This window comes from Esox lucius, chromosome 13 (genome assembly GCF_011004845.1).
Source record: "Esox lucius isolate fEsoLuc1 chromosome 13, fEsoLuc1.pri, whole genome shotgun sequence".
Taxonomy (NCBI): domain Eukaryota; kingdom Metazoa; phylum Chordata; class Actinopteri; order Esociformes; family Esocidae; genus Esox; species Esox lucius.
This window is the reverse complement of record NC_047581.1, coordinates 2,169,564-2,195,193: the sequence shown is the minus strand read 5'-3', so window position 1 is coordinate 2,195,193 and position 25,630 is coordinate 2,169,564. Positions and strand designations below refer to the sequence as shown.

The 25,630-nt window shown below is 40.1% G+C and overlaps 1 protein-coding gene across 8 annotated transcripts in view; it reads right to left on the bottom strand.

Annotated features, from left to right (window-relative positions):
* The window catches only part of msh3 (mutS homolog 3 (E. coli)), a 231,921-nt gene that overhangs the window by 31,711 nt on the left and 174,580 nt on the right, over positions 1–25,630 (bottom strand). For 2 of the 8 annotated variants that reach the window (XM_034296469.1, XM_034296471.1), the window contains 2 exons: positions 20,680–20,837; positions 12,285–12,477 (listed from right to left, as the gene is read on the bottom strand). In XM_034296469.1, the coding sequence (XP_034152360.1) occupies positions 12,285–12,477; positions 20,680–20,837 (351 nt within the window). The other 6 variants (XM_034296470.1, XM_034296473.1, XR_004576708.1 and 3 more) reach the window with 5 other exon arrangements.

Sequence of the window (25,630 nt, the reverse complement as noted above, 5' to 3'; positions counted from 1 at the left end):
CTTCGATTTACGTATGTGTATGTGCCTATATCAGTTATCATAAGTGGCCATAGGGTGGAGGTCATTTAACACAAACCATAAAGTAAAATGGCATGTGTTCCTGGGCAAACTGCTTCGAGAATTACAGGATTCAAGTTCTCCAAGTCTGGTTGCTTAGACTTGTGTGTGTGTAATTACCATTACCCCTACATGCTTGAGTATGGAGATGAACAAGGAATGCTGTAGTAATCTATATTCCAAAGTAACACAGTTTATTCCAATCAAGTAATAAAGTTACAATACAAAACATAGTTACATACCAATACGATTCAATGTCCTCCCAACAAGCCTAACGGTCTCCTAATTATACCGTATTTCAGACACTATAGCAGGAAGATGTACTAGGAGCTTCTGTTAAAGATAGACTCCGGAATATTACTAAAACATGTGTGCAGGAAGGTCTCTTTAAAGAGGACAAACTCCAATACATTTTTGGAGATATGTCTGATTTTAGGATAAATAGCCACATCTAAAATAATCCCTCAAATAGTCATTAGGTGTAGATCATTGCCTCCAATTGGGGAACCTATTTATGTTCTACGTGTGGCCACACCCGGTGTGGTTCATTTTGGTTTTGTTTGTACTTGATGCCCTACGTCACTGGTTGCTGTTACTGTTTTGTTTCTTTTTTGATTCAACTATGGATTACTACCACCTTTTCGTCTCTGCGCCTGTGTCCTACCACCACGATCGTGACACTTCCACACTTCCTCAACAGACATTTTTCATTACCCTACACTGGCATCTGTTATGATTCACATCTTCCATTTACAGGATTTGTCTCTAATTTGTTCTATTTGGAAATTGTTAGTTTGATGTAAAGTCAAACACTGTCACGGTTGAGTAAAATACACTTACCATTTTGATTTGGCTTAGCAAAGTAAGAATTAATTGGTTGGGAAGAATAGTAACTATAAGAACGTGACTGTTCAGTTTAAATTGTTAACCTCATGCACTAGGTGTGAGATGCGAGGGTAGGGAGTGCGCAATGGAGAGACCAAAAACGAAAGTAACACAACAACACCAGCACGAAGGATCATGTTATTGTCTTTATAAGAAAAAACACAGCACTACACATTTCGCAACATACATAGACACAATAACCCATTAGGCGCGGGTGAAAACCAGGAACTAAAATAGACATTATAATAACTAACTCAAAAAAGGTGGGTGAAGAATGCACTACTGGCATCTGCTCCAGCCGGCGGTTAATACATCGGCAAGGTAGAGCGCCGGAGAGGGAGAAAGCACCCAGTGCCACACGGAGCGCCAATCAATCACATCTATTTATAAAGCCCTTTTTACAACAGCAGTTGTCACAAAGTGCTTTTACAAAAACACCTGGCCTTAAACTAGATGAAAAAGTCCGTTATCATCAACTATATTGATAGTTATTGTATCAATGGCATTCATGAATGAAAGAAAAACGAATGTTGTTGTGCCAAGAAATGAAATTGCTTTGGCTGTGTAAAGTTCATATTTAGTCTCACAATGCTTAATGGTGTCTAGCGAAATGTTTAAACGTGGCGTGATGTTAAAGCGTGACAAAATGATCTAATGTCAAGATGCTATACTGACACTGGCCAAACAAATAGCACCATGGTGTAGTAGTTAAAGACACATACACTCATGTGGGAAACCCGGGTTTGAATGCAGAGAGGGCAACAACATTCATTACTTTTAACAGCGGGCCGGCTGAACTAGGTTTGCCTGGTTCCTTTTCTGGTTCTATACTGGCAGAACAGAAGCACCAGAAATATATATTTTTAAACTATTGTGTTACAGTTTACAACTGTTCAAATCTATTTAGACACCTGAAGCAGAAAGATGTTGTTTATACAGGAATACAAGTGTAAGTGTTTTGTTGGATATGCTAGTGTTTGATAGGAATGTGTTCTAATGTATTAACGATAAGCAACAAACTAATGTAATGGACGGATTTCTCACTGTGTGCTGTGCAGCAGAGGCGTCGCTAGGATCACAATACATTCAGGGCTTAGCCCACCCTCCCACCCCGCCCGGGACAGAAAGTAAAAGTTTTGAATGTACATGCTGAAAAGTTTGATGTACACGCTAGCAGGCTACACGTCTACATTGTCATAATGCGCGATCAAGATTATAGATGAATAGATCAGATGCTATTTTTTTATTATTATTATTTTTGTTTCATTTGAGATCCGGGGCTATTCATAAAAGATCCAGGGCTATAGCCCCAGACGCCCAGGACTAACGACGCCACTGCTGTGCAGCTGCAACAGAGAATTCACTGACAGGTATAACACACTAGAAAGTGATTCAGTGACAAAGACTGATATTGTTTAGAGCCCAGAGACTGAGTTCTGCTTGTAGGACATGGCAGGTGAGACCCAGGACAACGGTGAGGGGGGCTGAGATAAGAACATAGCTCTATGGATGTCACACACCATGGACTATCCCACAGCTGCAAGAGGATTCCACTCCTAGGGGTGCAACGAACCTCCAGCAATGCCTGTTCCTGACAGCTGGACTAATTCTAGTCCTGATGATTCTGCTTTGAGATGAAGATGGAAACCTCCAACTGATGGGGGGGGGCTAAGGAAAGCTCTGCTTCTGAACAACATCTATTGGGGCATGATAAGGCCCACTGCACTGGAGCAAGCCATGCTGGTTGGGTCCATACCAGGTTCAATTCGTCACGCATTCTGCTGTCAAAGTAAGCTGAGAGAGGAACCTGGGTCCACGCTACACACTACAGGAGGGCTCCAGTTGTAGGGATATTTTCATAAAATGTTATTTCACATTAACCTGATGAAGAGTAGACAGAACGTCTCATGTGATCACTTGCATATTAATTGAGTGTTAATTGATAAAACATTTAACCAGGGCTCATATTATTTTCCCAAACAGTTTAATGGTTAAGAGAGAGTGATGAACTATTGTTCCCATGGTCAGTACAATGAGTGGTGGTTGTTATCTCATATTGAGGACAGAAGGACCTGTAGCTTGTCCTTGACTGTCTTGGCAAAATCTTGGGAGGATGAGTGAGCCCATAGATAAGGAAATCTTTCCATTTCAAAGAATATGCTGAGTCATGATGAGTAGTGGCTGGGGGAGCGAATCCCAGAGGGTTGTGAAAAACATGATGGAAAATTCAAGGATCCATCCAGAAATTAGCATAATGGGAGGACCTAATATCATTGTATAACCATACTGTATAAAAATGTGCGTTTAAGGTTTGGAAGTCGGTTGTTCTGCAGACCAACATGGCTTGGTTGCTCTGCAGATCAGCACGGCTTTATGACGTCAATAAAGTCTAATTTTGGATTCGAAGGCTCCTGAGTCTTTGCATCTTTTATTGTCTGGAAATCTGAAGTGTTTTCCACAACACAGTGTTTAAAGGTAATCCGTCACTTCCAACCCAGCCTGCAGCCATAGAGCTTTTCGGAAATAAAACTGCTCACTTTGGCATACACAAAGGACAGCACACAGATTCTCCTTACCTGGCTGATAAAGCAAACAGATTAGAGAGATTACCAAAGTGGTAACACTTTACAATAAGGGTACATTAATTGAAATTAGTTAATGATTTAGTAAATATAACAAACATGAGTTACTGGGTCTTAATAAACATGTATTTATCTTTCTTAATATTAACTAAGGCAGTTATACACTCACCTAAAGGATTATTAGCACCTGTTCAATTTCTCATTAATGCAATTATCTAATCAACCAATCACATGGCAGTTGCTTCAATGCATTTAGGGGTGTGGTCCTGGTCAAGACAATCTCCTGAACTCCAAAATGAATGTCAGAATGGGAAAGAAAGGTGATTAAAGCAATTTTGAGCGTGGCATGGTTGTTGGTGCCTGACGGGCCGCTCTGAGTATTTCACAATCTGCTCAGTTACTGGGATTTTCCCACACAACCATTTCTAGGGTTTACAAAGAATGGTGTGAAAAGGGAAAAACATCCAGTATGCGGCAGTCCTGTGGGCGAAAATGCCTTGTTGATGCTAGAGGTCAGACGAGAATGGGCCGACTGATTCAAGTTGATAGAAGAGCAACTTTGACTGAAATAACCACTCGTTACAACCGAGGTATGCAGCAAAGCATTTGTGAAGCCACAACATGCACAGCCTTGATGCGGATGGGCTACAACAGCAGAAGACCCCACCGGGTACCACTCATCTCCACTACAAATAGGAAAAAGAGGCTATAATTTGCATGAGCTCACCAAAATTGGACAGTTGAAGACTGGAAGAATGTCGCCTGGTCTGATGAGTCTCTCAGATGAGTCAGAATTTGGCGTAAACAGAATGAGAACATGGATCCATCATGCCTTGTTACCACTGTGCAGGCTGGTGGTGGTGGTGTTATGGTGTGGGGGATGTATTCTTGGCACACTTTAGGCCCCTTAGTGCCAATTGGGCCCTTAATGCCACGGCCTACCTGAGCATTGTTTCTGACCATGTCCATCCCTTTATGACCACCATGTACCCATCCTCTGATGGCTACTTCCAGCAGGATAATGCACCATGTCACAAAGCTCGAATCATTTCAAATTGGTTTCTTGAACATGACAATGAGTTCAACCCAATAGAGCATCTTTGGGATGTGGTGGAACGGGAGCTTCATGCCCTGGATATGCATCCCACAAATCTCCATCAACTGCAAGATGCTATCCTATCAATATGGGCCAACATTTCTAAAGAATGCTTTCAGCACTTTGTTGAATCAATGCCACGTAGAATTAAGGCAGTTCTGAAGGCGAAAGGGGGTCAAACACAGTATTAGTATGGTGTTCCTAACAATCCTTTAGGTGAGTGTATGTGATAATAAATGGCTTCAAAGGATCACTATTCTTGAATTAAAGACAGTTTTTTTGATCAGTTATATTTTCAACATCAATGCCATAATTTCAAAATTTCTGCAAGGGTATGCAAACTTATGAGCACAACTGTATTACCGAAAAATGCATGCATGGATGCATTCTTAAATCTACCAGAAATAGTCGCAATATAACTGTAAACACTTCTGTTTTATGTTTAATATAACATAGCTACTGAAGCTTGTAGCCAGCAACGTTTTGTCTGTCCTGAACAAATCTTAATGCATACTTTGTTCTGTCCGAGGCAAGGACTGAACACCGGTCGCCCACATGGCAGTCTGCATCTCTAACCACTTCGCTATTTAACAATGGGTATTCAGTCAGTCACTCAGTAAGAGACATTTGCACATCTTGGCTGGCTTCACTTACACGGTCCAGCAAAAACAGTTTGTGAGGCTGGAAGTGTGTACTTTACACAAATAGTCTCAACCACTCTCGTAACCAGTAAAAACTATAATAATGAACACAAAGTATTCAGTGTAGCTGAATTCGATTATAATTTTTGATAATGTCACCAGTAAATCTGTTTCTATTACCCAAAACCCAATTTACACAACCCCTCAAACTGGTGTTAGAGGGTGTGACTAGTGCACCCCAGGGGTGGGTTTTTGTGGTCTGTGTTTCTCTTTACAATTTATACTAAGTAAACTATAGCAAACTTCGTACCCATGTAAGAAAATAACAAAAACATGCTCCATGCACCTTTTTATCCACTTATTCCATAGTGCATGAGGTTAGCATGATCCACAAACAAACTGAAGAATCTCATTCTCGTAGTCACTATTCATCCCATCAAACTAAATCTTACTTTGCTAAACCAAATCAAAATGGTAAGATATATTTTACTCAACCATAAACATTTTAGACTTCAAACATTAAACTAGCAATACATTAAAAAAATAAAAAAAGACATTTGACAAATACTGTGAATGGAAACTAAAGGCCATAACAGATGCAAATGTTCTGTTATAACTATCTAAACAGGATAAACAAACAATGCATAAAAATAGTAGGGAGGATCTAGAAATAATTTGATAAGGAGCTGCATACTGTATAATTTTCTAAAAAACTAAGTGAACACAAAGTAAATTTAGAAACTCATAAGAATGTTGATGTTGACAGAAAACAGATGTTTGATATCACAAAAATCTAAGTAAAATAATGAGTAACTATGTTTAGGCCTTAAACACTTTTACATTAATCTGCTCTTTACATCAGTTAAATCTGCTCTTTACATCTGTTCATTTGTCAATTTACCATTTAGAATTTATACTCAACGAGTATCAGGTGTTGCTTTTAAAACAAGTATTATTTCAGTTATCATTGGTAAACACAAACAAAGTAAAACAATTATTTAACCAAACTCAATTCCAAATTTAAAATAGGACATCCAATTTTATTGTGGGGAATAAACTTGCTTTGGCTGTTTTACCCTCTGTTGTAGGCAGCGACTTTATTGGATTCTAATTCAATCCTCATGGGACACAGCATGTATTCTTAACAATGAGTATTAAACTTGTGGATCCTTCATCAAACCACGTATCCTTTCCAGACAAGGAAAGAAAAAACACAACATCTTAACCCTCTGTAAGAAACCATGAGACTATATTTTATCAGATTAGATTATTAACATCATACAAAATCCCAATTCATCAGTCGATTATATGCATGTGTGCCAGCACAACACGGGAGAGCAAGTTTCAATTTTGTGGAGTCAGATCTTTGGCAAAGGCCAATGGAGTGGGCCTCACCAGAAAAAACATTAACGACACAGTGAACACAAAACAAATCAAAACAAAACCAGGCAAACTTTCAGGCTAACAACAACTTATGTGAATGAGACTGTTTAAGTATTAGAATGTTTGCTATGATAATTGATGATTGGAAAAAGTGGAGCTTAGGGCTCAAGGCAAACCAAATTGGTACTTATAAGGAGTTAAAAAAAAAAATCTGTTTGCATAGTTATTACGGAGCATTGGCATCTGTTATGACAGGGTTTTTAAACCAGGGGATGTGTGATGTAATCGGGTACAGGAAAAAAGGAACAGGTGGTGCAATTAGTAGGAGTGTCCACTGATTGGTCCACCTCAGCAGTCAGGCGATGCACCCATGACTGCCAGGTGGGAAACACCAACGAGCCCAATCAGGAACATAAAGGACACCTGGGGAAACGTCAGGAGGGGAAAAACACAAACGCGCATATCTGCATGCGTAACACATATGTATGAGTTGTTTCTTGCAAGACAGGTGGGAAACTTTGTACAATGACAATCCCAATATTGGACTTTTTTTGTGATGATGCTTAATGATTAACATTATGACGGCTATCACGGTATGTTTGGATAGTGAATTGTTCCCTATTAAAGGTAGAAGTTTTCCCTATTTAAAGGTAGAATCTTTCACAGGGACAACAGGATACTGTCGCATGGATCATGATAAGGACAAGATTATTTTTGATTGTTCAATGGACTTTGGGGAAATGTTTATTCATGTTATGTTGAGTGAGATTTTCTGCTGAACACCGTTAGTATCCGGTTGATATCAAAATTTTTATATCAAAATGTTTCTCGAACCTTATAATCTGAGGTGGGGCAGGGATTGATAACTGTCATACATAGAGTTATGTATCAGAGTGGGATGTATCAATTGTCTTGTTTACATTCATTTTCATTTGAGGAACAATAAAATGAGTCAGATGACTAATTGGTCAGATACTCCTTTTGTTGTTTTGTTTTAGTCATTTGCAACATATGTGTATGGGCCTTTTCTTTTCATTAGGAATTGAATTGTACTTTAAATGTTTTATCAAACGTAATGTTTTTCTTCAAATGTTTGATGGGGGGAGTGTTGAAGTATATGGTTATGTTTAGATAACCAAAGAACATCTGTTCATCCATACACAGGAAGTCACGTTCATTCAAAGCGCAACAGTAATTAGCCAATGGGCTTACAGAACTGGGATGTGTTTTCAGTTTGGGATGTCTATAAGTTGAGGTACGACTGGAAGTTCTTTGAGATTGAGTGAGATGAGCTTGAGTTTGTAAGACAGAGTATCGAGTCATGAACAATAGACTAACAACATGCTGCCATAAATAATTGAATTACTCTCTCTTTGATGACTGGATACGCAATCATTATTTCAACCACTATACGAAATGGTTGATTTCTAACAAGACAAAATATACATCTCACCGAAGAATACAAACGCAGCCAATTGGAACCCTTGTGCACAAGGAATACCAAAAGGATAAATGCCTTTACTAGGTCGACCACAACAAAATATCGACAATTTAATATCTGAAAATCATTAAATACAGGAGAAATCTCTACTCCATCCTACAGCCTCTAAAATTGGGGGATATCAAGCCTGACAAGGTCCGTGAAGTCCTCTGAGGGTAACAGGTGGTCATACCCCACCACACGGATGCGCAATGGTTATAAACCCTAAGCTATCGGTTCTCTCTCTATGTGGCTGGAAATCAATCCAAGGGCCTCTCACTGCTAGCCCAAGGGGACCAAATCTCCCCAACTTACAGTACAGGTTTTGCAAGGGAGACACAGGGACTCAATTCCCCAACTTTTGAAAAACAAACGTTTGGCACAGAAACCAATTCCACTAATAGAGAGCTGTTTAAGATCCTGCACAAATTGCCCTGCAATAGGGTTACCGCATGGGAGTGTTACTAGTGCTATCAGGACACGGACCAACAATGGCCTTTTCTTAACTACAGTTGCTATAACTGAAATACCCTACCAAACAACGGTAAACACAGTTGCCCATAAAAAATACTCCTAAACCCTACAAACCGTACTTTTTTTTTTTAAAACAAGTTGAGGGTGATCTCGGTCACCAGTGGGGTTGGCTATGTCGATTGTAGGGAAATACATTCCACCGATGCAGTGTTGCCGGGCAGGATAAGGCGAAACTCCAAGGACTCCCAGCAATCGGCCTAGCGTAACACCGTGGAAGGGTGGGGGTCGGTCAGAGGGACGGTCCAGGTCCAACCTGAGCGGAAATAACTACAACACAGAGATCAGTAGACCCCACACAAACTTCCCTATGCCTTACCTGTAGCCAATGCCTTCCAAACAACTTTCCATAGCACTTTCACCAACTCCTGTACATTACCTCGTCCATATTCCTCCAATCTGCCTGGTAGGCTATGCACCGCCAGTCCGCCACTGAACGAAGGCACCATTAACCGGAAAACCAAACAACTCCCAGAGCCACAATTGTTCACATTCCCACACACCACAGGTACATAATTTGTTCTGGTCCATCGTAAGTACGAGGGGCCGTCAAAGATTTACCATCACACTAACCCATTATCAAACCCAGTAAACACATGCGTGGCGAAAACGCCAGATCCAGGGCGGACTCCTGCCACCATCCAGGGGGACTCAAACCATGCCAGTATCCCAATTAACGAGCCCCGCATGCGTTGATGAGCTTGTCAGCCCTTTCGTGAGAAATTCCATACACTGGTGTTGCACTGTACTTTTAACAGTTTTAACCATATTTAACTGTATTGTGCCCCTACCTCATGAGTTCAAAATTTGACTTTGGGTACCTGCACTGATCAATCCTGAAACTTACTCCAGCCGAACGCCCTGTCTCTCACCCCTTTCAAAGCTAACCTATGTTCAGGGAAGGAATTAGGCCGTGCACGGTTGATTTGTCTAGGACGAGTTTGAGATATCAGGTTGAGTATCCAAAGGACATGCCCCCAAAATGTTATGGTGATTCTATCGATTAGAACTCTTAATGGAAGTAGGTACAGAAACAATACTCTCTTGGCACAATTTTGTAAGCGTCAAAGCTTACAAAATAAACCGTGAGGCATCTCTAAAGTAACACAGAACAATTGTCAGTACTTACAATACTGTACAGTAAAAGGGGTGTGGTTCTCTTATGTCAACAACACATAGGTTTTACCCAAAAGGGAAAATTGACCTTACTTCCCCCAAGGGTATAGGGGAACATTGTAAATGACATTCGGCCACATTGCTGAAGAACAAAGGACAGATACTACTGTTATACCTACTGTTAACTTATACAGTCCTACAATTCCTATATTACAGATACCCTTATTGGTTTAGGCAGAATAACAGATGGTCAGAGGACCCAATGATTCACTGATATCATTCAGACGTGTGTCACAAACAAAAACCAGAGTTACATACCAGACTTGTCCCTGTATTCTTGTTTCCCATCCCTGATAGCCTTCCATAGGTCATATCTGGATCTCCTCAAAGCCTCCAAGTCCCCACAGATATAGGTGGAGGACCGTGCTCTGAGCTTAGCATGGACATTACCATACACCCCAGGAATTTGGGTTGAGGAAAGTCTTGACATTGACTCTCCAGAGATATATGCTGAGACAGACTCCATGCATTAATCAATGTTCCCATTGTTTGTAATCATAGAACATCTGCTAATCTGTGGTTTCAAAGCAGTCCGGTAGAGCAGTAATGGATCCCTCATTCCAGCATTGAATTGTCTCAGAAACCGGTTTACACTGTTTTAGGCATTGTCTATAGGATGGAAGAAGCAAAACTGATGTGTGACCCGCCTTACTGAATGCAGGGCAGGGGTTTGCAACCATGTCATATTTGCGAATAACAGTGGTCAATAGTCTGATCACCCTGGGTAGAAAAGTTAATGTGCTCCATATAGATTGTCCAGTGCACAAGTTTTATTCACCTGTGGGGGTATATACACTGCTGTGATAATAGCTGAGCTGAATTCCCGCGGAAGGTAGAAGGGCCGTATCTTTACAGTCAGTTGCTCCAGGTCTAGAGGACACTGTGTTGACAGCACTGCAACATCCGTTCCCCAATGAGAGTTAACCATAATGGAGAGTTAACACCTCTGCCCTTATGTTTGATTGACTCCAACATTCTGTCATGCCAGTGGATAGAAAACATAGCAGGGGTAACGCATAAGTCTGGCACCAAGGGATCCAGCCAGGTTTCCATCAATCAATCAATCAAATTTATTTATAAAGCCCTTTTTACAACAGCAGTTGTCACAAAGTGCTTTACAGAGACACCCGGCCTTAAACCCCAAGGAGCAAACAACAGTAGTGTTGAATTTCAGTGGCTAGGAATTTTTTTTAGGAAGAAACCTAGAGAGGACCCAGGCTCAGAGGGGTGATCAGTCCTCTTCTGGCTGTGCCGGGTGAGATATTAAGAGTCCAATTGGAATAATAAATAAATCCAGAGTCTATTTGAATTTAGACTAGGTCAGAAGTATGACCAGGTGGACAAGGACAGGGACAGCAATGGGCCCCCCAAACCAGGTAATCCGCAGGTGTGGACAAGGACCTCATCTCCTTCTAAAATTGGAGGAAACTGAGAAAAGTTAGTCCATGAACACTAATTCACAACAGATTGCAAAATCCTGCTGAAAGTTAATCTTTGCATTCATTTCTTCCATTTTGTTGTCTAGGGATTGAACATTAGCAAGTAAAATGCTCGGTAATGGCAGATTGCAGTATCTAATCCGAGATCTGCATAGGACACAGGCAAGTTTGCCCCTCTTCTTTCTCCTCCATCGCCAGATTGGTAAATAGGTTGTGGGCAGAACAAAGTCATTGGAGATGCTTGCCCATTGGCCATAATGACGCACAACAACCTAAATCATGCGCAGACGACAAGTTTGTCAACAGACAAAAGGCCTATAGTAATCTCATCAACAGGTGCTGAGGTTGCTTTGGGGGGGCCTACTTTTTTCCCATGACTATGCACATTTCAAGAAGGATAGGAGCTGTTTTGAAGCCAAAGGGTGCCCCGACACCTCAATAGGTCCTTGATATTAATCTATTGTTAGGTTTCCATTATATTGTTAAAATACATTATCAAACGGAATGAAATGTCTATGTTCCATTCATAATTCAGTAAAACTAGATAATTAGTCAGGGGTCTGAATACCTTTGCAAGACAGTGTATATACAGTGATTTCTGAAAATGCACCTTGTGTTGCCTTACAATCTGAAATTAAAACACATCAAATCAGACTTTTTCCGGATTTATATACCCAGAAAATAACCCATAAAAAAACTAAGGAATTACTTAAAATTACAGCAGTAAAATAACCTATTTGGATAACTAAACACCGACTATTAGAAAGTCGGACGGTGAGTGGTATAACCAATCACCGTCCGCACAACAAATCAAGCTAATCGGCTTCCAGCCTTGCTCAATTGTAGGGACTTTAATTAGATTAGAACTAAGGCAGTTGGTCATAGATGACTCCAGTGCTAAGTAGTACAACATCAGATTTGATTTTTTTTAAAATTTATTTCAAGGTAACCAGTGGTGACATTCTATACCCACGGTATACTATGATAATAGGACATACAGGTGCATACACATACACTTACTTCTCTGATGAAGTACTCCAGAGTAGCATAGGCGATGGCTGTCCCGTCATGGGTGCTGGTGCCTCGGCCCAATTCGTCCAGAATGACCAAAGACCTCTCAGATGCCTGGGCAACAATTTCTGAGGTTTCTGTCAGCTCCTCCATGAATGTGCTGCGGCCCTTATATATGTTTTCAGATGCCCCCATCCTATGAATACACAAATATACACAAACAGCATAAACATTTTTTATAAATTATTTCAGATGCCTTCATTCTACCAACACATTAATTTTCTTGGGTGGGGTCAGATGTTTCCAAAAACATCAGGGACTCTGCTCTTAGTTCCACCACTCAGGTGCCAAGATGGAGAAGAGCATTGACCAGGGGAGTGTGAGCTGCCAAGCAAGGTTAGTACAACTTTTTAAAAGTCGAATGAAACCACTTTTCAAGCACTTTCAAGGTGCATTGTAAAGATATTCCAGCATCTTGCAGCTTTGGTAAAAAATCTAAAATTCCCACTTGACTGCACTGAACACACAGAACTATGATATCACCACACCAGATTAAATGACATTGTGCTACACCAAAATGTTGTTTCATGCACACTTAATGGTTATTCCATGAACATTTGATATAAAATGTGTGTTATTAAACAACACCGTTCCCAAAAAAGTTAGGACCCTGACTAAAATGTAAATAAAAACAGAATGCAATGATGTGTGAAATATTTAAAACCTATATTCAATAGAAAACAGTACAAACACAACATATCAATTGTTAAGAGATATTTTACTGATTGTTGAAAAATATATGCCTACTTAGGATTTAATGCCAGCAACACGTTTTAAAAAGGTTGGGACAGAGGCAACAAAAGACTGAAAGGTTATGTAATGCTAAAAAACTAAGCCTGGTGGAATATCACACAACTACAGTAATTAGGTCAACTGGCAACAGGTCAGTAACATGATTGGGTATTAAAGCATCATTCCAGAGAGGATGGGTCTGTCAGAAGTTAAGATGGGTTCACCACTCTGTGAAAGACTACGTGGGCGAATAGTGCAAGAATTTAAGAATAATGGTTCTCAACGTAAAATTGCAAAGTGTTTGGGGATTTCATCACCTATGGTACATAATATCATTAAAGGATTCTGAGAATCTGGAGAAATGTCTGTATGCAAAGGACAAGCCAGAACCAATATTGGATGCCTGTGATCGGCACTCAGGCGACATTGCATTAAAAACAGATATGATTCTGTAGTGGAAACCACTGCATGGGCTCAGTGACACTTCAGAGAACCATTGTCTGTGAACACATTATGTCGCTGCATCCACAAATGCAAGTAAAAAATCGACCATGCAAAGATAGCATACAATGAGGAAAAAAATTATTTTATACCCTGCTGATTTTGTACGTTTGCCCACTGACAAAGAAGTGATCAGGCTATAATTTTAATGGTAGGTTTATTTGAACAGTGAGAGACAGAATAACAACAACAAAATCTAGAAAAACACATGTCAAAGATTTTATACATTTATTTGCATTTTAATGAGTGAAATAAGTATTCAACCCCCCATGACTTAGTACCTGGTGATAAAAGGTTTGAGTTGCCAGCCTCGAAACATTAATGACTTGGAGAAGATCTGTAAAGAGGAGTGGGACAAAATCCCACCTGAGATATGTACAAACCTGTTGGCCAACTACAAGAAATGTCTGACTTTTGTGATTGCCAACAAGGGTTTTGCCACCAAGTACTAATTCATGTTTTGCAGAGGGGTCGAATACTTGTTTCTCTCATTAAAATGCAAATAAAAAAATTAAAAAATGTATGTGCATTTTTCTGGATTTGTTTGTTGTTATTCTGTCTCTCACTGTTCAAATAAACCTACCATTAAAAGTACAGACTGATAATTTCTTTGTCAGTGTGCAAACTTACAAAATCAGCAGGGGATAAAATATTTTTTTGTTTCCTCACTGTATACACACAAGATCCAGAAATGCCACAACCTTCTCTGGGCCCTAGTTCATTTAAGATGGACTGAGGCAAAGTGGAAAACTGTCCAGTGGTCTGACAAATAAAACATTTGTCAGACCACAGGACAGTTAAAAAAAAAAAATTGGGGGGAATCATGGGAATTAGTCTGCATCCTCAGGACTAAAGTCAAGTAATTACTGTCAAACAAAGTGCTGTACAACAAAAAGTATATAGAACAGCAAAACAAAAGTCTTAAGGTGGGATTTAAAAACATTGCTACTAGTAGAACACCTAATATATAAAAGTAGGCTATTCCATAACTTTGATGCAGCAACAGAAAAGGCACGGTCTCCTTTAAACTTCAATTGGGACCGTTGAGCACACAAAAGCAGTTTTTTGAAAGACCTAAGGGTCCTTGAGGAAGAGTGCTGGCTAAGGAGGTCTGAAATACAGGAGGGTGCTGATCCATGTAGCACATTAAAAACTAATAACCTCCAGGGTCCAAGGTGATTTCGGATGTATTTCACTACTTGAACATTTTGGGACCTAGATTCATTTCTGTAACAGATATCTGTAATTATGTATCCTGGTAATCACAACACCCTTGGCTACAATAAAAACACATAAAAACAGACTTCTGGGACACTATTTAGAAACCTCATATGTTGGAAAGGCAAAACATTTGTTTACGAACATTTCTGCGATACAGTATGATAACATTTTAGTAATGAATGTAGGGTATAATGTATCAGAATGGTGATTTATGATCTTGGAGGGCGAGACTTCCAGATTGATGTCACAGGTGGGCGGGACATCTGGTTTGTGGGGTGGGACTTCCTGTTTGACGTGTGTTAGGGTGGGACTTCCTGTATGACATGTGTTCGGGTGGGACTTCCTGTATGACGTGTTCGGGTGGGACTTCTGGTGTGACGTATGCATGTCCGGTGACTTTTCCCCCATTTTTCACACAATCTAGTTGACTCTTCTTTATATCTCACAAAAAGCATGTCCCCCACATGCAATTCTGTGCTTGTGGAAAAACACCATGCTACACACACATTGTAAAACATGGAAGTTTACATCTGTTGTGCCACTTGGCAGTGGACCCCTGGCACCCTTTTGTTGAACACCAAACATCTTACCGCTGACACAACACTTATTCATTGCATTCCGGAATTTTAACACTCCGGAACTCTAAGGCCCATTTGTTAATCATCGAACATAACACACCTGTTATAAGTCTAGTCCGGTTTGCTTATCAGGCGTTGTAAAACATCAAACATGGACACATCAATGTAATCATAAATAAAAAAAAGTCACCGGACATGCATACGTCACCCTAATGCACATCATACAGGAAGTCCCATCCGACAAACCGAATGTTCCGCCCACCTGTCACATCAATCTGGAAGTCCCGCCCTACATTATACCCTACATTTACTACTCATTTTATTGAAAGCCTTTATTATCATATTACATTGCTTTAGGCTTCAAAAAACAAATGAATAAACGCTGCATGCATTAGCTCGTATTCATCAACTACATCAGGATATGTTGGCATAGGAGTGGAAGTTGGAAGATGGGCAAACTGGTGGATACATTTTCAACCCCGAGATAACAGAAGTTGCATTTTATGAATTGTCCAAAGGCGAGGTGTAAGTTAAACATTTAACTACAATAACTATGTTAGATTTGTGTACATGCAAATGTATTAAACAAGATTACTCTTAGGTTGTCTGGTTTGTGGGCTTTGGGGAAGAATCATTTGGTGGGAATAACATTATACAATAAACACTGTACCTAGTTATATAAATTGGTTAACACCTTGTGATTGAGTTTAACTTGGTTAAATAACTTGTTAATTACCATTTATCTATAGACTTCTTTATTTGTTATGCATAGCAAAAAAAGATTCACATTTATTGCTTTACCGCATTGGTTGAATATGTACATCATCTGCGATAGATCGCTCCAATACTGTACTGTAGGATTTTTTTTCCTTTCATATCTCATGTAGAATAGTCAACACAACCCTTGTGTGCTAGGATTAGTGGTAAATTAGTTTAGTTTAACATGTATTGATGAAGAATGTGACTGAGAAACAGAAGGGTTAAAATTAAGAGACTTCTGCAAATTGAACGCTTCTGTTCCTCACTCAAAACTTTCCTTTTCCACTTTTTTGGAAAGGAAAGAAAAAGGTGCAGTGGTCTCTTAATTTGTTCCAGAGTTGTATTTTACAAATACAAAAATAAGGTTGCTGTTTTGCCGTCATAATTTTAATATGTATTTGAATTTATCCTAAAACCTTTAGCTTTCTTAAATGTGAAGAGTATGACTTGGTCTAATATTTGGACCGCTCTAGATTCTTAGTTTGACACTGTACCGTTTTGACATTGTCAATTTATTGTCTACTGTTCTTTCACAGGCTTTGGCTAGTTTGTTTGAAAGAACTCTCGGCTGAAGAGAAGTTGCCAGAGCAACTGAGGACATGATCTGATACGGAGACTGACACCGGTGGATTTTTGGTTTCCTTTCTGAAGTGGCGCTCTGCTGAGATTGAGTACCTGGTCAAATCAGCTGGAGAATGAAGGAGAGCCAACCACTCTTATGGGGAGAAGAGGTACTGCCAACACCCACCACAGCCCTACCCTGGACACCTAATTGCTCAGAACATTTGAAGAGAAGAGAAGCTGTGTTTTACCTGGCAACTGAGGACATGATGTCTAGTGTGGATACTGGATTTTTGGTTTCCTGATCAAATTGGCTGACCTGCAAATGACACTTGAACTGGACAGATTTACACACACACACACACACACACAATCTCAAGTCTCAATTGCTGCTACCAGACACTCCACTTTACTTTAGATAGTTTTTAATATCTTTATTATGGTGTAGCTATTTATATAAATTGGTTAACACCTTGTGATTGAGAACTTTCTATTCTTGTATTGCTGTGTGGGGAGTTGAGTGTGTCGACATGGCCTAATGTCCAGTGGAAGGGTTCCCTTAAAAGTAGGGAAGAGAAGAAGAATGTCCCATGCTGGAGCTGTTGCCAGTCAGGATTCTAACTGTCCTTGACTGTTGATAGTTCCTTTGCAGTTCCTCTTTGTGAAAAGTTGCGTCATAAACCGGCGTTGGAGTGTTGAGTAATTGAAGACTGTATTTCTAACGACTGGCCTGAAATTGGCAACATTCATAAGAGGTGTAAAGATAACTATGACTACAAAACAGGGGTATTTGGCAAAGTGCAAAAAATACAGCGTAATAATTAATTAACACTAATTATGCTAATTTGAATATGTAAAATCGATAAACGTTTCATAATTTGAAGTGGGGATAGCTAAACTGGTAAAACAGTTGGTTTCCTGTCAGTAGCTTGAATGGTTCTAATGATACAGCCTAATAGTTAATTAACCCTAGTGGTAATTAGAGTTAGCATTAAGGGCTAACTTTGAGGAGTCAAAGTTCACTTGATTTTTGACCTAGCAACTAGTTTTTCAGCCCTTTTCAGAAGTGTGGCCTAGAGTCTGGAAATATACTGGCGAGCAAATCTGATGTACGGTTCAGAAGACAAATAGTTTTAAAGGCATTTACTAGCATTACCATTAGCTTGTGTTGGAAATGGACAGAAGAATTCTATCAGCTGCCATTTTGCCGTGTTTTGAGATATCAACCAACAAATGCACATGGTCGTATATAATTGTGGTATATGGATGCACAATGAATATGAAGTGCATAGATTATTGTTCCAATAAAGATTTGCACACATTGTGCATACAGTAGTCCGCCATTTTGCAAGTTCTCTCTTATTCTTGAAAAGGTTATCCTGTATAAGACACCTGTATGCGAAAGGACAAGTCAATTGGATTCATGGTTCATGAGAAGGTTTTTGTAGTTTTGGACAAATATTCATTGTACAGAAAAATCCATCACTGACCTGGCATGAACCAAGGTACGTGACTAGGAAAGCTAACAATTAATGAGAACTGGGGCGTAGCTGCAGCCTTTAGATTTCCTGTTATCCACAATGAGCTCCTTGGTTTTCTTTGCATTGAGGACCAGGTTGCTTTCATCACACCATGCTGCCAGACCCTTGAACTCCTCCCTGTAGGCTGACTCTTCATCGTCACTGATCAGGGCTACCACTGTGGTGTCATCTGCAAACTTGACAATGGTGTTGGAGCTGTGTACAGGAACGCAGTTGAGGGTGAAAAAGGAGTACAGGAGGGGGCTCAGCATTTAAAAAGTCTTATTTGCCACCAGATGGCGCAACGTTTTGGTAATATTGATTCTTCTGCATTTGTGTGCATGTCAGGGTTTACATTAACCAGCAAATGCAGGCAGTATCATGTGTAGTCGTCATGAAGATGAAAATATCAACGGCCAAAATGTCCAGTGGGAAAAAGTCAAATAAATTAATGAATTGATTAAAAGCATATTGAATAGACCAATATTGTGTGACCTATACGATATGCTGCCAAGAAAACAGCAAGCCTCCACTCACTTGTAAAGAAAGACATTACTGAGTGTTTGGTCATGTGACTAAGCAAAACATGTTTCAACATTTAATATGCAATAGAACAACATATATTTATATCCATATATTTTAAAGGGCATTATCTAATGAGGAAATAAGGTTTCAAATGACAAAATACAAATTACAATATTATCCTAAATATTTTACACGTGCATGTTTTTCTTTTGTTGATCAGAATTGATGCCATAAATAAGTGACTGAAACGTGTTTGTCAATAATGTTGCGAAATTTGGCTACATTACAGTGCATTACAAAAAAAATTCTAAACCAGGTTTAAACATATTGAAATTAAGAGGCAAACAAGGTTCAGCATTTTATCTCAGCCTATAACTTTCTGCAGAGCATGTCAAACACTCCTCTGCACACATGGGCTAGCACGAACATAATTTGTGTGGTATTTGTTGAGACGTTTCTAACTTTGGACAAAAATCCCGTATACAGATTGGAAATATGATTTTGGAATCAAAATATTGTGCATGAAGATCTTTGTGTATGAAAATAATTACAATCTGGGTCAAATAATTGCAATCAGGCAGTTATGTAATAATTGCGACAGCCCGCAAAGATTGTGAAGAGTTCATTCCACTGACTCATTTAAATAAAAAATATTTGTTGGAAAAGTGAAAGACGAATTATAGACTTGCATATAGATTACCGAAAAGTAATGTTTACACACTATCATGTACATTATTCAATGACACTGTTTAAAGACAAAGTTGAATCTAATCTAACTATCATGTACACTATATGTACACTCAAATTGTCTAAACACTATCATGTACATTCACCTAAAGGATTATTAGGAACACCATACTAATACTGTGTTTGACCCCCTTTCGCCTTCAGAACTGCCATAATTCTACATGGCATTGATTCAACAAGGTGCTGAAAGCATTCTTTAGAAATGTTGGACCATATTGATAGGATAGCATCTTGCAGTTAATGGAGATTTGTGGGATGCACATCCAGGGCACGAAGCTCCTGTTCCACCACATCCCAAAGATGCTCTATTGGGTTGAGATCTGATGACTGTGGGGGCCATTTAAGTACAGTGAACTCACTGTCATGTTCAAGAAACCAATTTGAAATTATTCGAGCTTTGTGACATGGTGCATTATCCTGCTGGAAGTAGCCATCAGAGGATGGGTACATGGTGGTCATTAAGGGATGGACATGGTCAGAAACAATGCTCAGGTAGGCCGTGGCATTTAAACGATGCCCAATTGGCACTAAGGGGCCTAAAGTGTGCCAAGAATACATCCCCCACAACATTACACCACCACCACCAGCCTGTACAGTGGTAACAAGGCATGATGGATCCATGTTCTCATTCTGTTTACGCCAAATTCTGACTCTACCATCTGAATGTCTCAACAGAAATCGAGACTCATCAGACCAGGCAACATTCTTCCAGTCTTCAACTGTCAAATTTTGGTGAGCTCGTGCAAATTGTAGCCTCTTTTTCCTATTTGTAGTGGAGATAAGTGGTACCCGGTGGGGTCTTCTGCTGTTGTAGCCCATCCGCCTCAAGGTTGTGCATGTTGTGGCTTCACAAATGCTTTGCTGCATACCTCGGTTGTTATTTTAGTCAAAGTTGCTCTTCTATCAGCTTGAATCAGTCGGCCCATTCTCGTCTGACCTCTAGCATCAACAAGGCATTTTCTCTGAGCATGAGACATCATTTTGATGCTCGATTTTTCCCTACATTGAGCAGCATGTTGCACACCCTTTAGTTTTCCCAAAATATGAATCCCAATTTTTCTAAACTTACACATGACAAAGTTGCAACGACAGTGGAGCTAAAAACACCACTTGACCTACTCATGGATGATGGCAAAGCTAAGCTGCTAATGACTTGCAAATGGGGAGCTGAAAGAATCAGCAAATGTGTTTTACCTTGTGTATATGCCGTCAAGGATGCCCAAGCTGGCCTCTGTAGCTGGTACATATGAGCCTACTTGGGCCATGATGCAGAGTAGTGCCACCTGGCGGATGTAAGAGCTCTTACCGCCCATGTTAGGTCCTGTTATTATCATAGTCCTCCTCCTGTCACCCTGTAGAGAGAAAGGGAACAAGAAGCAAGGAAGGAGAGAAAGTGAAAATGGATAAATTAAAAGGGGTGGTAAGATTTCAGTTTAACAAGTTTTTAAGTCTTTTAGGGCAGAATTAGTTTGCCTAAGAGAAGTTTGAAAGGGCTCCCTGGTTGTGAAGCTATCTAGAGGCGCAATTTTGCAGTGCGACCACAGTCTACGATGGAGCCGCTAGTTAGACTGGAATCTCCATGTGACAATGTATATTGACCAAGAATTCCTCGGGTGCAGAATGCAATGGTCAGGGATTTAGTTGTCTCACTGTAACATTATTTTTATGCTTATGATACAGTAATAGAGTACTAAATAATTCTGCACCTGTCATGAAATTTAAAATCTAACCTTCAACCATTACAAAAATCTCTATTAGATCTTAAAAGACTGCTAAACGTTATAAAAGTAAACAAATTATACATTCTAGATCTCATGAATCAGTATTAAGTTATGTTAAACTGCTACGTTGACCATTTATTGAACTAGGTCACTTGATTATAATTTGTCCTCAATTTGTGGAAGAGATTCATGCATGGAACATTTATGAAGTATGAACTATCCTGCAAGTCCAATAAATAACTGAATGTATCTCTCCTTTCACTTGACCAGGTCTATTATTTTTCCATTATGCATAGTTGATAATATCTAATATCTAATCTAATGTTTCTGATTTAGTGAAACAAGAAAGAAAAACTAGGCAAGCCTAGTTCGGCTGGGCCGCAAGTAGAAGTGATTGTGCTGAAAAAGGGAGGGGGTTTGAAGAGCAGCTATTTATTGGCCAACACCATCTTTTTTCTAAATCACACATCGGGTCTTGATGAACAAAATCAATTAAAACTTTACCGTACATTGTGTAATTTGTTGAGAAACAAATGACGTAACAACGGACTGTGAAAACCAAAATCACCAACCGATTGAGGGAAGGATTCAAACATACACCGAAAATCTAAGTAAACAATTGAAATCACAGGCATGAATTTTATCACAGCAACTCATAATGTGTCTCAGTAGTGTGCCTCCCCATGTGCCTGTATGCACCCCCGACAATGTCTAGGCATGCTCCTGAAGAGACGGCGGATGGTGTCCTGGGGGATATCCCCACCGATTACAAAACATCCCAGAGTTTCACAATTGGATTCAGGTCTGGGGAACGTGAGGGACAGTCAATGGCATCAATGCCTTCGTCCTCCAGGAACAACCTACACACTCGGGGCATTCAATTTAAAAACAGTTTTAAGTGTATTCCTCCTGGGTATTGTCCTGCACCAGGAGGAACCCAGTGTCCACTGCACCAGAGTAAGGACTGACGATGGGTCTGATGATTTCATCCCGGTACCTAAGAGCAGTCAGTGTACTGTTGAAGGTTTTTGCGACCCCCCAAGGATATGTCTCCCCAGACCATCGCTGACCCACCACAAAACCGGTCATGCTGGATGATGTTGCACCACGGTATCACCAGACTCTCTCACGTCTGTCACGTGCTCAGTGTGAACCTGCTCTCATCTGTGAAGAGAACAGGGCGCCAATGGCTGACCTGCCAATTTTGGTGTTCTCTGGCAAATGCCAATCGAGCTGCATGGTGCTGGGCTGTGAGCACAGATCCCACTAGAGGACGTTGGGCCCTCATGCCACCCTCATGGAGACCTCATGGTTTCTGACAGTTTGGTCAGAAAAATGCACAACCAGTAGTCTACTGGAGGTGATTTTGTAGGGCTCTGGCAGGGCTCCTCCTGTTCCCCTTTCGCACAAAGGAGCAGATACCGTTCTTGCTGCTAGGTTGATACCCTTTCATGACCTTGCCCAGCTCTCCTCGTGTAACGGCCCGTTCTCCTGGTATCTCCTCCATGCACTTGAGACGGTACTGGGAGACATAGCAAACCTTCTTGTGACAGCAGGTATGGATGTGCCATCCTGGAGGAGCTGGACTACCTGTGCAACCTGAATAGGCTGCAGGTACTGCCTCATTCTACTAGTAGTGACAAAGACTGTAGCAAAACGCAAAACTAGAGAAGAATCAGTCAGGGAGGGAGAGAGCAATTGTCTGTGGCCACCACCTGCAAATCCATTCCCTATTTGTGGGTTGTCTTGCTGTTGCCTCTCCAGTGCACCTGTTGTCAGTTTCATTTGCACAAAAACAGACGACATTGATTCACAATAGCTTATGGTTCCTAACTGGACATATTTATATCCCTGAAGTTTGACTTGGTGTTGTACAGTGATATTGTTTTGGAGCAGTGTATATATAATGCAACCCCATTTCCATTAGTGGGACAATGCGTAAAATGCAAAAAATAAAACAGAATGCAATGATATGGAAATCATTTATCCTTATTTTTTATTGAAATTAGTACAAAGACAACGTATAAAATGTTGAAACTGAGAAATATAATTGTTTTGGGAAAAATATATGCCCATTTTGAATTTGATGCCAGCAACAAGTACCATTTGCCTGTGCAGTCTTTCACAGAGTGGTGAAACCCTCCCCATCCTCATTTCTGACAGACCAATCCATTCTGGAATGATTATTTTATTGTATTTTTGTATTACCAATCTTGTTACTGACCTTTTAATACCAATCATGTTACTGACCTGTTGCCAATTGACTTAATTAGTTGCATAATATTCCACCAGGCTTTATTTTTTAGCATTACACACATTTTCCAGTCTTTTGTTGCCTCTGCCCCAACTTTTTTTAATCATGTTGCTAGCATCAAATTCACAGTGAGCATATATTAAACAATATAACAAGATATAACAATAATAAGACTCAATATTCAATATGCTGTCTTTGGACTATTTTTATTGAATATAAGGATTAAATGATTGCATTCACTGCATTCTGTTTTAATTTACATTTCACACAGTGCCAAATATACTGTTGGTCCTCCGCATGCTGTCAAGACAGCATCAACCCACTGAAGCATGGACCAGACAGCGTCCTGGGGTATCTGGCACCAAGACATTAGCAGCAGATCCTTCAAGTCTTGTAAGCTGCGAGTTGGAGCCAGAGGCGCAGGTTGGTCCAGCACATCCCACAGATACTGAAATGGATTGAGATTTGGGGAATTTGGAGGCCAGGGCAACACCTTGAACTCTTTATGATGTTTCTCAAACCATTCTTGAAAAATCTGTAAAGTGTGGCAGGGAACACCATTGCCATGAAGGAGTGTACCTGGTCTGTAACAATGTTTAGGTATGTGGCACGTGTTAGATTGATATCCACATGCCCCGGGATTTCCCATTGAACAATACCTAAAGCATCACACTCCAGCCCACAAAAAACTGGAATCATCGGACCAGGTGACCTTTTTCCACCGTTCCAAGGTCCAGTTCCAACACTCACGTGCCCATTGTATGCACTTTCGACAATGGACAGGGATCATCATGGGCACTCTGACAGGTCTACAGCTACTCTGCCCCATATGCAGCAAGGTACGATGCACTGTCCGTTATGACACATTCCTCCCTTAACCATCAAAGACTATTTAGGCTCATCAGTGTGCATATACAGCGCTGGAAAAAATTAGACCACTGCAAAATTATCATTTTCTCCGGTTTTGTTTTATTCTATAAACTATTGACAACATTACTCCCAAATTCCAAAATGAAATTGTCATTTACAGTATTTATTTGTAGACATTAACCAAAAAAATATGCATTGCTTTCAGACCTCAAATAATGCAAAGAAAACAAATTCATATTAATTTTCTAACAACAGAATACTGTTTTAACTTAGGAAGTGTTCAGAAATCAATATTTGGTGGAATAACCCTGATTTTTAATCACAGCTTTAAGGCGTCTTGGCATGCTCTCCACCAGTCTGTCACATGTTGGGTGACTTTATGCCACTCCTGGCCAAAAAGTTCAAGTAGCTCGGCTTTGTTTTATGGCTTGTGACCATCCATCTCTCTCTTGATCAAATTCTAGGAGGTTTTTGGGGTTAAGGTCTGGAGGTTGGGCTGGCCATAACAGGGTCTTGATCTGGTGGTCCTCCATCCACACCTTGATTGACCTGGGTGTGGGGCATGGAGCATTGTCCTGCTGGAAAAACCAAGTCTCAAAGTTGGGGAACATTGTCAGAGCAGAAGGAAGCAGGTGTTCTTCCAGGATAACGTTGCACTTGGCTTGATTCATGCGTCCGTCACAAAGACAAATCTGCCTGATTCCAGCCTTGCTGAAGCATCCCCAGATCATCACCGATCCTCCAACAAATTTCATAGTGGGTGCGAGACACTGTGGCTTGTAGGCCTCACCAGGTCTCTGTCTAACCATTAGACTAGATTACTGAGTAAGAACGTAATGACTGTTTTCTATTAAACAATGACTGTTTGTAATATTCTATTAACATTCTAATTATTTTGTCAAGTTACTGGTAGTTGAACGCAAGTTTTAAACCGTTGGCGGGAAAAAAAAGTTAGAGAAACTGAGTGTGAAAAAAACAGCATTGTCCTGAGATTAAATACCTACAGTAACCTTTGTTTATTCGTGTACTAACACGTTTGGTTGCTTACTATATTTTGTTTATCCTCAAGTTAGGATGTTTTGTGCTTCTTCGCATATCAACAGTTGAACAGGTATGGTAAAATCGTTAACTAACTTGTCTAAATCGTGTTTCAATTTTATAATATGTGCTTACTCCTTGTAACTTTTATCAACTGATACGTAACGTTGGCTAAATTGTGTTTCTTTGTGTAACGTTATCCACATCATGTGGGTAACGTTACTCTTGGTAGTAAATTTAGATTAGCTGGACATGTTGTCTG